The sequence below is a fragment of the Tetranychus urticae genome, chromosome 2, assembly GCF_039701765.1.
Source record: "Tetranychus urticae isolate SD_2017Ah chromosome 2, NJAU_TeUrti_SD_1.0, whole genome shotgun sequence".
NCBI lineage: Eukaryota > Metazoa > Arthropoda > Arachnida > Trombidiformes > Tetranychidae > Tetranychus > Tetranychus urticae.
This window is the reverse complement of record NC_142959.1, coordinates 1,096,817-1,109,897: the sequence shown is the minus strand read 5'-3', so window position 1 is coordinate 1,109,897 and position 13,081 is coordinate 1,096,817. Positions and strand designations below refer to the sequence as shown.

At 33.5% G+C, this 13,081-nt stretch overlaps 4 protein-coding genes across 4 annotated transcripts; 2 read left to right on the top strand and 2 right to left on the bottom strand.

The window, feature by feature from the left end:
• Window positions 1-920: 920 nt before the first annotated feature.
• On the bottom strand, window positions 921-2,159 carry LOC149093676 (uncharacterized protein F54H12.2-like). Its single transcript, XM_089268382.1, has one exon. The coding sequence runs from the start codon at window positions 2,157-2,159 to the stop codon at window positions 921-923; it is 1,239 nt and encodes a 412-aa protein (XP_089124508.1).
• A 7,798-nt stretch (window positions 2,160-9,957) lies between these two features.
• Window positions 9,958-10,713, top strand: LOC107368735 (uncharacterized). The gene is made up of 2 exons (XM_015936610.3): window positions 9,958-10,121; window positions 10,185-10,713. Exons 1-2 carry the CDS (start codon window positions 10,067-10,069, stop codon window positions 10,559-10,561), a joined length of 432 nt encoding a protein of 143 aa, XP_015792096.2. The 5' UTR covers window positions 9,958-10,066; the 3' UTR covers window positions 10,562-10,713.
• A 135-nt stretch (window positions 10,714-10,848) lies between these two features.
• Window positions 10,849-11,693, bottom strand: LOC107368733 (uncharacterized). Its single transcript, XM_015936608.3, has 2 exons — window positions 11,501-11,693; window positions 10,849-11,429 (listed from the first exon to the last, which is right to left on the bottom strand). The coding sequence occupies exons 1-2, from the start codon at window positions 11,553-11,555 to the stop codon at window positions 10,939-10,941; spliced, it is 546 nt and encodes a 181-aa protein (XP_015792094.2). The 5' UTR covers window positions 11,556-11,693; the 3' UTR covers window positions 10,849-10,938.
• A 208-nt stretch (window positions 11,694-11,901) lies between these two features.
• Window positions 11,902-12,565, top strand: LOC107368734 (uncharacterized). The gene is made up of 2 exons (XM_015936609.3): window positions 11,902-11,993; window positions 12,055-12,565. The coding sequence occupies exons 1-2, from the start codon at window positions 11,936-11,938 to the stop codon at window positions 12,492-12,494; spliced, it is 498 nt and encodes a 165-aa protein (XP_015792095.2). The 5' UTR covers window positions 11,902-11,935; the 3' UTR covers window positions 12,495-12,565.
• The last annotated feature ends 516 nt before the right edge of the window (window positions 12,566-13,081 follow it).

Here is a 13,081-nt window from a genome sequence, read left to right as displayed (position 1 = left end):
TTCCTTTTTTTTTTTGTTTCATTTTATTAATTAATTTCTTTTCTTTCTTTCACAGATGTCAAAGTATAACATCAAGAAGCGAATGATTAAAATCAATCAAAAAAAAGAAAAGCGCAGCCGAATCCCCCTGGTGGCAACTAGAAAGCCATTCGTTTTCGAATTGACGACGAGAATGCTGCTCGAATTATGGATGAAAAGTATTAACTGGGGTGAGACAAAGAAAGATACAAAACAGCCGGAATTCGAGGTTAATATGGAAGAACTGGAGGCATGGGTCAACGAAGGGAAACCCGAGGCTATCAAATTTGAGGATCCTGGTTTGGAAAAAATGGACCTGTGTAATAAACCTATACAGTCGATAGAGGGCGATTCATGGGATGATGTTTTCAAAGCATGGGATGAAATGGAAATTGATGACATTGCAGATACTATTTCCAACGTTTTGTAATCTCATTCTTTGATTCATTCATTTATATTCAATTAATTTCAAATCTTATTTTAATAAATTTTGTTTATTATATTTTCATTGTGTTTTTGTTCACATTTCAAAAAAGGTAAGTAAGAACCAGTAAAACAACTTTTCAAGAAAGAGATACAAAAATAACCACATTTGATCGACAAGTCTCCTTGAAATACATCTACATTATAGATATAATCATAACGTTTACAGTTTCTTTCCAAATAGGTTTTTATCATTTCAGGAGGTTGCTGCCCATAAGAATCGAAATAGATGCCACTGCCGTATATTGGTATAAATATTGCTGTCCAATGTGAGCCAGATTTCCAGCTTGGATCGAGATTGATTACGATTCCGAAAGGTTTTGGAAACAAAGTAAGTGGAAGTTTATCAATTGCGTATACTCCTTTGAAATTTTTGTATTTTACGAGTTGGTTTTGTATATCTAATGTTGTTAATGCCATCAGTAGTCCGTGACAATATTACGTGCTGCATCAATTTGTAGAACGCTATCATATATAGCAAACACCAGCATATGCATTCCTTCATTAAGAGCAGAAGAAAATTGAATATCCATACGAACATTGCCTCTCTTGATCATAGATAATACACCTGAATCACTTGCGAGAGTACCATCATCGGTTAAATCAAAAACAAGAAGTGGATATTTATCAGAATAATTTTGATATTTTAGATTGATTTTAGGTATTCCATTATCTTGATTCATGGAGCGGAAAACATTAAAGTATTCTCTCATGAATAATTTATTTTTGAAATCAGGCTGATAAGGTGTACTCGGTATTTTAGTTCCATTTACGACAATCGTAGCGCTTTGCAGATTTTTATGTTCAAAATTGAATGAGTCTTTTGTCAATTTCGCATTAATTCCATCATCAGAAACAAAACCAACAATAATTTTGCGTGGTAACTGTCCATTGTATACATTGTCAATGCTATTTGCAGCAAAGTCTTTTGGTAGATGAAATGATTTGACTTCATTCCTTTGAAAGTAATACTTTGCCGGACTCTTTTCCAATTGTGAAGTGATTGCCATTTGTACTGGAGCATACAATTTAACTCGCCTTATGAAAAGAGAAAGCTGTGTAAACTCTACACTCAGCGGAGTTACTTCTGTTGCGCTGTTCAATCCAAAAGTCTGCGGTGCACATTTGAATCGTAACGAGATGGGCACATTATCAATCAAAAATTTTTCTTGTTGAAACATTGGAGCGTGAATAGGTATTATAATGTCAAACTCTTTTTTATCTTTGATTCTATCAGATCTTGCAGATTCCGTATCATTAATCATTTGACAATCATCAAGGGGTGATTTATACTTGAAAAATATGTCATCAATGTATGACTGATAGTGGTATAAACTATTTCCAGGTGTGACGTTTACACTCCCAAAATAAACATCAAGTTGCTCAAATAGTGAGGCAGCAAAATTGTTTGTGGGTGTAACACTTTTTCCTGTGGGTACGTCAATCTTCATTTTTGCATACAAATACGTTGCAGAGAGGTCAGTGTAGTGTTCCGAAGCTGGCACTATGAATTCAAATACATTAGCTTTCGCAATCGATCCTATCGGTCTGTATTCTGTGTCATAGATACTTTCAATGACAGTCTGTGTTGGGGGAAATTGAAATAAATCAAGCTCAGCAATAGTAGCTGGAGACGAAGATGCATGTATATACTCCATTATTTGAAAATATCTCGTTGTTTTCTTATTACTCTCCTCTTTTTGATTCCTTTCTTTTTGCTCACTCTTTTCAGAGTGTGCTTCTTCACTTTACGCAAAGATTTTTGAGGTTTAGACTTTTGCCTCCTTTTATATAATCTTTTTCGTCCACTTCCTTCTTGTGTTACAACCTTTTCCTTAATTTTAGCTAGTCCTTTATTTGCCAAATCTTTAACACTATCTTTGAAAGCTTGTTGAATTTGAGGGTCTTGAACTACACGCTTACCGATACTGACTCCTTTATTCAGAGCTTCTTTGCCTAAATACCTTATAACAGGCATAGCTAAGCGAGAGAAGAAGCTACCGAAGCCATACCCTCTTTGATACCTAGAACCTCTGACTATTCTAATGTCACCGAATCCAGAACCGACTTGATGTGCAAAATAGTCATTGAAATCACTATCTTTAGGACAGTAAGTTTTTCTTTGAATCATTTTATTCAATTCACCATTTAAATACATTGTTTTCTTTATATTAATTCTTTTTACGAAAATCTAAGCTTACAAAAACTCTTCCAATGTTTGCAAATTTAATCTGCTCTCCAGTATCATCCAAGCAAAAAATCGCAATATTTTCGATATGGTTTTTCCGCACTGGATAATATATTCGATGCTCAAATGTACAATAACCGATTCCTTGATAAATACCAGTCGTCAGTGGTACTGCTCTCAATACAGGCGCTTTAGTTCCTCCAACCGCATGATCTCGTATGATATCAGTATATACGTACATCAGATTGACATTATTTTTATGATAAAGAGGAGTTGTTACTACAACTTCCTGTTTGAAATGATCAATATTATCGATTAAAGCATCCGCTGATGGAGAGAAGCCTAAATATTCCATTAATTTCCCGTCTGAAAATTGCGGAACAAAAACAGTAGATGCAATTTCTTTGTATTTCTCAGTTTCTTCTCCATCTGCAGCACTATAAGTGTGCATTCCATCAATAAATATGTTTTTGTAATAATGTCTTAAAGGCTTCGGGACCGGTGCATTTGACAGCGTGCCTATCTCTTCTAAATCAATGTTATAATCTTTTTTGTATTTTGCTTTTATCTCATCAACAGGACCATTTAAACGAACATTAAGCGGGGTAGCTTTATCTTTTTTTGTAGTGAGAAGACCAGGATAGAAGATTGTTTTCCCATTTTCGCAAACAAATTTAGGATAGGAATCGAAAACAAGTGTAGGAGCGATACTTTTCAAATTTGCCATCATTGAAGTGTTGAGTTTATCTATTATCGCATTAACAGAGTCATCTGGAAAAATATCAACAGATGACTCATAATCACCACCCAAAGTGTCATATTTCCTCCACTTTTGTTCAGGAGGGTATATCACTCGCAAGTCGATATTTGGATAAAAGGTGAATGCTGTATACAAAATGTTAAAATTAACTTGCATTTTCTCTGATATATCAATAGCAAATTTGATGGGAAAATAAATTTCTGTTAGTGCAACTTCCCAATCACCATCAAGTTCCAATGCAGGATCAATTTGATTTTGAAATTTTGATAATGTATTTTCTGGAAAGATGTCTGTAGACCCATTTGACACTAGGTCAATTGTAAAGTTAATTGCTGTCATTTGCAAGAGTGATATCGGATATCCAACTATTGAATTTCCTTGGCCAGCCTTCCCACTTGACTAAGTACTTATATTGTCTTCGTGATCTGTCATAAACTCTCCTGATTATCTTTTCAACTCTGCGCAATTTATTAGGGTCAAAATCAACCTTTTGTAATTCTTCAGGATAGAAAATTGATGATATATTTTCACCTTGTAAATCTTTCAATTTGTAGATGAATTTTTGAGGCGTTTCTTTAACTCCTGAAACTTTGAACACTTCATCAGTCCATTTCTGTACTGCATCCTTTTCGAAATTGCCAGTATTTAATGGAATTTTAACAAAGTCATTTTCATTGAAAGTTTTCTTTTTATTCTCTTCATTTTTTATTGATCTCTGAATAGTTTGCACGATAGATTGTTGATTATCTTGTGTTACAGAGTTTGGAGCTGTCTTAATAGTTCTGTGGTAAGAGTTGTTGTAATTATTAACAATGTTTTGTAAGTCATCAATGTATCGATGTGTATGTTTATGGTAAATGAAACGGTATATACGAGAACGTAATGTTCGTATTAAACGTTCAGCTAAAGCACATTTTATTGAAGCGTCAGTTGTCGTGAAATAATGTACACCCTGAGACGTGCAAAAAAATTTAAACCTGTTATTGTTGAATTCTCGTCCTTGGTCCGTTTGTAGTTTTTCAGGCTTTCTTCCTGAAGAAAAAATTTCAGAAAAAGCATTTATGATTGTGGGTGCTGCTTTATCTCTACACGGTTGTATCCATGCAAATCTACTCAGTATATCAATCACAACAAGTAAATGATTGACTCCATCGTTTTGCCCTGACCAATAGGACATGTCCATAAGATCTGCTTGCCATTGCTCATCGATTCTATCAACCAATACAGCTAGCCTTTGAAAGTTTTTCCGTCGTACCCGAAAGTTTGTATACGTTTCTTGCTTCATCAACCATTGTTTTACATCATTGTATTCAATCGATGGGTCATGCTCCTTCGCAACTCTATAAAGTCTTTTAGCACCTCCGAAACTACCGTGACTATCCAAGTCATAATAAAGCCGTTTCAAAAGTTCTTCACGTTGGTCCAATTGAGTGTCTGACATTTCACAACTTTGTTATCCTTTTTAGGTCTTTTAGATAATTTCTTTTCATATTTTTGGACCGCTTTTCTAAAGCTTTCTTTATATTCATTTAATTTAATTTCAGGATCAGTTTTATTCTTTTCAATTTTCGCAACTCTTGCCTGTTCAGCAACAGGGGTCACATTATCATCATTTTTAAGGTCACTTTTGAGAAGATGATATTCTTTTTCTGGAATTAATACCATTTTATTCATTACATTCATTGTATAAATTTATCTGCCAACTTTCCACCTAGATAAGATATTGCTGGCCAAAGTAGTGCAGGTAAGAAAGCACCACCGCTTTGTAAAATTATTTCTTTTCTAGCTTTCAGGGGAATACTTTTTCTTGAGAGTTTTCGAAGTTCAAGCTTGTAGGGGGCAAGTTTTGCCTTTGATGAGTCTTGAACTGGTATATTTCCGTTGAGTGTGTTTTTACTTATTTCAGAGATAGAATAAAATATGCAAGATTTTGCTTTAGCTAAAAGTTTTTCTCTTTGCTTCCTTGTCTTGGCTTTAGCAAGTTTTTTTAATGTCGGAAGACACTTTTTAACACCTTCAATCGACATTTATGTTGTATACAAAAATTATTTAACCTTTATATAATTTATATCACATACGTATACATGGGTTTATCATGTTCATTGAAAACATTCGTTAATAACCTTATTTTTTCAGCTGTATCAGGTTTAAGATCAATAAAAAGATAAGAATATGGCCCCTGAGTCGCATCTTCATAGGCGGCCTGAAATTTCTTTATTTTTGTCGGAAACATTTGACGTCCTATGTTTGTAATCATAGATTTATCCCGAGGATTTTTAAAACATACCACATATTGACTATTGAGACTTATGTTTCGACTCTCTTTTCCTTTCATGAAAAAGTTTTGGGTGATTAAAATTACTGAAATATTTCTATGATGAGACCCTTTAGTAAACAAGTTACTAACAAAAGTTTGATTTACAGCTTCCAACATCAAATCATCTATTACTATCCATTGTGGTTCGTCACCACCGATTTCACTAATTACTTCTTCTTGAAGTCCTTCAATGAATTTCACATCATTCATTGAATTAAACATTTTTTGGTACTCTCCATAAAGATAAGTAATGGACTTTGGTGGGGGATCACAAATATATGCTGCTTTGTTGATCATGTCCCTGATGAAATAAGTTTTACCAGAACCGGTTGGTCCTGCTATTAACATTGTAAAAGGGTGTTTCAAATAAATTGAAAAGGACATTTTGTTTAAAAAATTAAAATTTATTGTTTTATATTGTACATTCAAATTTTCAAATGGGTATAGGGTTTGTTACTGCCTGTATTACAGTTTCAGGTTTCAGGGATCGCGGATATTTTGGAGTAGGTAGTAAGAAACCAAAAGATGATCCAAGTAAAGCCGTCCAGAGCGATAAATTACCAGTTTTTAGTATAATATTAGCTATAGCTGTGAACAGCATTGCAACTAATACGAACAATTGTACAGAAAAGAGAACTTTTTTAAACCAAATTTGCTGATTAGCTGATACATCCATTTCTCCAATTTTTTAATAATTTTATTTTATGATAAATGTTGTCTTTATATTGACTTCAACCTTATATTGTAGTCAAATTCATCACAATAATGAAATATTGATTTATAGTCCTTCAAACCAGTTATTATAACTTTTCCGGTTCTGAAAATTATGAAAATAACTTTTGTATCATCCAACTTAAGATGTATACCAGGAAACAGCTCAGGTGTGTAAGAACTTTTTGGATGCAGTAACAGTTCGTTATAGTCGAAATCACCAATAATCTTTGTGCAAGCAGTAATGTTAACTATTTTGAAAGAAGTATACTTTATATCTCGAGGGTATTTTGCACAAAATCGATCAATTAAAACAATGGCAGTTGCAATATTCTGAACACCAGTTACAATGATTTTTCCGGAGTCAAAGACAAGAAGACACCCATCAGGATACTTAAGAACACCTCCTGGAAATGTTTTTTTATACTCTATGTCTTGAAAAGTATCTTTTATTTGATTTCTACAAAGATTTGAATTCAATTCAAAAGAAGTAACAACATTAACAACTTTAATGTTCTCTTGCAAGTATCTCATGGTTAATACATTTTTTAATCAATAAACTTTAGTCTAAATACTCCTGCTACAAAAGAGCGACACAGAGGACAAGTAGCGATACCTGGTGTACAATCTATGCATGTTACTGCATGATCACAAGGGTAGAAGCAACAGCCGACTTCCTTTTCCAAACATATTTTACAAGTATATCTACTGTTTGCTGGTTCAACATTTGCAGATACAGGTATGTTGGATTCACTTCTACTGGTGGCTGTTTCAATAAATCGTACCCCACACTTGATGTAAATAAAAGTACAACAAGGTGCGAAAAGTGCATGCATAACCCAAGCATTATCATGTTTTACCCATTCAAATATTGAATTAGCACAGTGGAAACAAGTAACAAGATCGGTTCTTCCAGCATAGAAGAAACCAGCTTCAGCCAATTCTTTTGGTGTAATAGCTGGATTTGGCCAATCTTTAAAAGTTGCAAGTCGACTTTCAAAGGTCATATACTGCGGGAAGCGAGCTATCACGTGATTCGCAAAGTAATTGATAGTTGTATCAACTACATTTCTTATTGCCGATCTCAATGACTCACGATTATACTGACTTCGACCACCATCATCAACTTCAATACGATCAATATTTCTACGTTCGATAAATGGAACACCTGCAAGAGCAGACATTTGCAATGATGCTCGTTCCTCTTCAGAAAGTCCACCAACAATGTTATTGTTTTCCACTGCTCCATCTCGATGAATTCCAGTGACATCATTGCCAGGCATCGATTCAGCTGCAGAATGATTTCCACGATCACTTTGACTCAATTGATTACCATCTACTTCATTACTTTCAGGAATCACAACAGGTGAAAGCTCAGACATTTGTAATGACACTGGTTCTTCAGAAAGTTGTCCAGTACTGTTATTGTTTTCCACAGGTTGAACTGGTCGTAGTTCGGTGACATTAATGATTGTCATCGATTCACCAAATTCGGGTGCATCATTCATGTTTTCAACAGATTCGCTTATGGTGACAGGCGTGGTGAATTAACTGAGCGGGATCTTTCATAAGCATAAATCCCTGCTGGATGAGCTACTAAGTGAATGATAGGAATAAAACCTGTGTTACCATCAACCATCACAGTTAAATGATAAAACTAAAATGCATAAATCCAAAATGAGACTTTCGTATTTAAGGTGAAAAAGTAGGTTAATGATAATGTTAACTTAAAATAAAATGACCCAATAATGAAAGGTAGGTAGAGTTCAGTTTGACCTTATTCTACTTATATTTAACTCTGGATAAGCACAGTATGCCTTGCAGGTATGCTTTGATTGAAGATTAAAGTTAAAAATAAGTGAATGCGAGGCAATAACCTTATTTAATTGCATTACATCATTAATCATGGAAAATTTAAGGTTAATCACTGTATGCATTACCAAAGGTAAGAATGTATTGTAAAAGGTACAATAATCATTAATATCAATCAAACTTATCTATTATCAAAGGTACGAGTGCATTTAACGAGGTAAGTTAATTATAACGGTATAATTAAGGTCATTTCGATATTTGCATTGTCAAAGGTAAGTATACATTAACAAAGGTATAAAAATTATAAATCAATATCGATTATCGAAAAAGTGTGCTATCTTGTGTATTTCTATTACTACTATCTGAATTGTGAAAAGTTCTTTACTGTCATGACGGGTTTAGTCGGTAGTTCATTTTGTGAGAAAAAGCAAAAATTCGCTGACTGTTCAAGTTTAGGAATCCCAGAGCAAGTCAATATTCTGGATCAATCAACATTAAATGCAATAATAGCCAATTTACGTTACTTTTAGGCGTCTAATTTGTATTGAACTTTTTTTCCTCCTTAAACAATAAAATTCATTTTAATTGATTCAACATTGAAAAATAGTAATCAATAATTCACGGAAACTAATCAGATCTTAAAAACACTCTGTTAAGTGACATGCATGGAGCAAACTGCATCTTTTATTTCAATTGTTAATCTGATTAAAACTGGGTAGTAAATTTAACTCACAGTTTAATTTAGAAATTAAATGTGAATTGAATCCATGACAAACAAGAGTCTGAATAAAGGCCGAAGTATCAACAGTGACCAGTATTGGTGTTGATAGAGATGTAATGTTGACTGTGGGTGGAAATTGGATGATTGAACAGAATGAAGGACAATCGTCAGGTTTCTTGATTAGCGGTGGATAATTTAATCGATTCATTCGTTCACCTCATCACCAAGAAGTTACGTTTAAAACCGGTGCTATCAAACCTTCAAGTAATTCTGGAATACGTGGTGAAGGTTGCTCATAATGAAGATTTGGTGGAATTGACTTGTATTTTAAAATTAATAGGCATTTAATTAGTGAAGGCAAGCCCGAAGCGGCATCAAGGGTTCAAATGAGCATGAACCCGTTGAGCATCACAGGCTCGTTCAAGTATAACTGCTGTTACGACCATATCCTGAGGCTTTTGTGTTCACCAAGACTCCATGGGATCAAACCTAAAAAGTTATTGTTAAAGTTATATTTCTTTCAATTTTATAACTTATAGATAATTAATCAATTAACTTTATATCTATAGCTATCAGATATTAATCCAAACATTTGCTCGTGCCAATTTTTCTTATCAAACCAAAGCCCAATTTAATGTTTAGCAGCTTTTGAGCTGCTTTTCAATCGAGTGGCGACTTTTGAAAAGAGAACAGAAAATTTACAGAATGTATTACAGTATAGCATGCAGACATCCTTTTGAAACATCATGTAATATTTGTGCATAAATATATCATTGAACTCTTTAGAAGCTGAAAAGATAACGGACTTTCAACAAGAACATTTAGATTACTCTGCTTTTTGGATCACCTCAAATCTCATGAATATTTAGATTGACAAATGTTACAGCAGCAAAAAAAATAAAACAAATGTTTAGAGCATTGAAATTATATCGAAGAAGATTACCATAACGAGAACACATCTATTTGATTAAAGGCGTTGAATAAAAGTTGATGATTTTCGTTCGCAGTTTTATTGATTATTAAGTTTTCAGCTTCGACAAAAGAGATATTAGCAACATGAAGAGCTTTATTACTTTCCTTCAACTTTTGACATTATATGCTTTCATTCATGGTAAGTATTATAAGACGACTCTAATATTTGTCTTGCTTTATTGTTTAATCCTCTCATCTTTAGGAATTGATGGGGCTCCTCGACCTGATGTTTTGATTCCTGGCTCTGAATTGGTTAAAGTCTGTGAGGCAGCCCAAGACAAGCTCAAGACCAATTGGAATGTGCAAGAAATAAGGAAATTTGTAACTGACCAATTCAACCAGTATTTTACCAAAAAGGGACTTTTTAGGAAAGAGAAACCGGAACTCGAACAAGAGGGCATCATCAATCTTAATATTGAAAAGTTCTTTACTGTCATGACGGGTTTAATCGGTAGCTCATCTTGTCCTCATAAGCGAAAATTCACTGACTGTTCAAGTTTAGGAATCCCGGAGCAAGTCAATATTTCGGATCAATCACAATTAGATTCAATCGTATACAATTTACGTTACCTTGGATAATTTATAGAGGATAATATTTTCCTGAACAAACCAATGAAACCAAATGCAAATATAAAGATGAGCTGAAACTAACTGTTGATCAAAAATTTTCATGCGACTAACTGTAATTGACTTTTATTTTTCCTTAAACAATAAAATAAATTCTGATTGATTCAACATTACATTGAGAAATAATAATCAATAATTCACGGAAACTAATCTTAAAAATACTCTTCTGAATAACATGCATGAAACAAACTGCATTTCAATTGTTAACCGTATTAAAACTGGGTAATAAAAACTCACAGTTTAAGGTTCAGGAATTAAATGTTTATTTCAACTGACATTACAACGATTAATTGGATCAATCTTAAAATGTAGTGATTATTTTATTGACATCATTGTTTATTCTTGCCTTTGGACGCTGAATTGAGTCCATGACAAACAAGGGTCTGAATAAAGGCCGAAGTATCAACAGTGACCAGTATTGGTGTTGATAGAGATGTAATGTTGACTGTGGGGGGAAACTGGATGATTGAACAGAATGAAGGACAATCGTCAGGTTTCTTGGTCAGTGATGGATAATTCAATCGATTCATCAGTTCACCCGATCGAGCTTTTACAGAAGATGAAGCAACATTAAATATAAAGTTAACCAAATCATGAAAAAGGACATTCGAAAAGCCAGCCATGACAGCTTCTTTGGAAACTTGATTGTGTTTTGGTTCAACTGTTGTCTCGTATTTCAATGATGAACTCAGTTGATGTATCAAAATTGATTTTACATCAGTCTCATTTTGCCGTTCACTTAACAGATTCTGAGTTGAGAAACAGATGTCTTTAAGGATTGACCCTTTGATAGACAATTGTTGGTCACCAATTGTATCACCTGAAAAGAAGGATAAAGAAGGATAAAAAATATAAAAATTGAGCATCAAAGGAAAAGGTCAATTTATTTACCATCAATAGTGGCAGTGAAAAGTATCATTAAACCAAAGACTTGTATCGTCAACATTTCAACCCTGGAAAGCTTTCGATGATTTGTTATCAACTGAATCAACTGTTAGACAAACATAATGACCACACATTAATTCATTGATTGAACATCTTCGTAATGATTATAATTAGAACCTTGTTCAACAACTGTTTAACAGTATGGCTCGACAATAATTTGTGAATTATTCAAGTAGGCTTGAAAGGTGAGATTTTTTCAGGTGGAAATTAATTCTGGCAAATTATGGTTTACGTTTGTTGTGATATTGAAGTAGCATTAAATTATAATTACTGAATTAGAAATTTAGATTTAGTTTGTCTGTGAGAATATAAATCGGCGAATTTATTTCTGCTCGTTATTTCCACTCTACTTTATCACGAGTCGATTTATTAAATTTCATCATGAAGTCCATCACTTTATACCAAGTTGTTGCTTTAGTCTTTGTTTCCTTCATTCACTGTAAGTATTGAAAATTGAAATATTGTATCTTGATATTAATGAACATTATTGTATTTTCAAGGCGGTTTTGGTCATGAAGAGACTCCATTCCTGATTTCTGGTTCAACATTGACTGATATTTGTACTTCAGCTCAAAGTTTGGTTCAAAGTGGTTTAGGTAAGAATGAGGTTCAACAAATTTTAGTTGAACAGCTAATTCAACATCTTGGCTTGGGTGGTAAACACAAAAAGGCGTATGCTGGAAGTTATGAGAAACCTGGAGAAGCTGAGAAGGGACGCGTTCAACAACACGGAATGTTCAATGTTAATGCTAAAGAAGTTATCAAGATAGTGATGAGCATGATAGAACTACGATCAGCAAGAAGATGCCCACAATCATCGGAGGTTTGTACATCAATTGCATTCCCTGGTCAAATCAATCTTGCGGATCAACAGCAAGTCCAAACTCTGTTTGAAAAGCTAAATGAAATTAAAAATTCCCTAATGAATTGCGTTGTATAACTACAATTATTTGTAACCTCTATGCTTCAAAGTTGACATTATTACTGAAATAAATGATTTTATAAGTTTAATTTGATTCAAAAGGCATTTTTCATTGCTTACCATTCAATGAACTTTATTTCATCACTTCAGCTATGTATTTCGTCTTCTCGATTTTCAATGAAAATGACGAGAATTTCATGATCTTATCTTCGTTGCTCACAATGAAAACCTTTTAATCAAAGGCTTCGGTCTGCTTCTTTAATTAAACTCTACTCGTGATTTTCAAATCTGTAGCATTCTTATGTAAACTTTTATTGGCAAATGAATATCTTTTGGCATTTTTGGGTTCCTTGTATCTTTCACTGATTACTTATTGATGAATGATCAAGTTTATGTTTAAAATAATAAAGGCAACCTATATCTTAAAATTAGTTCCAAGATTGACCTTTTATCACGTTTCTTGTAAAAAAATTTGAGTTGAACATCAGTACAGGGTGTAAAGAAAGTTTTGATAATTGGTAACATAACTCACAATACTACCAAAGTTAAGATTAGAAAGCAAGAAACCTCAAGAATATTGATGTAAAATCACATGATATGGTCAC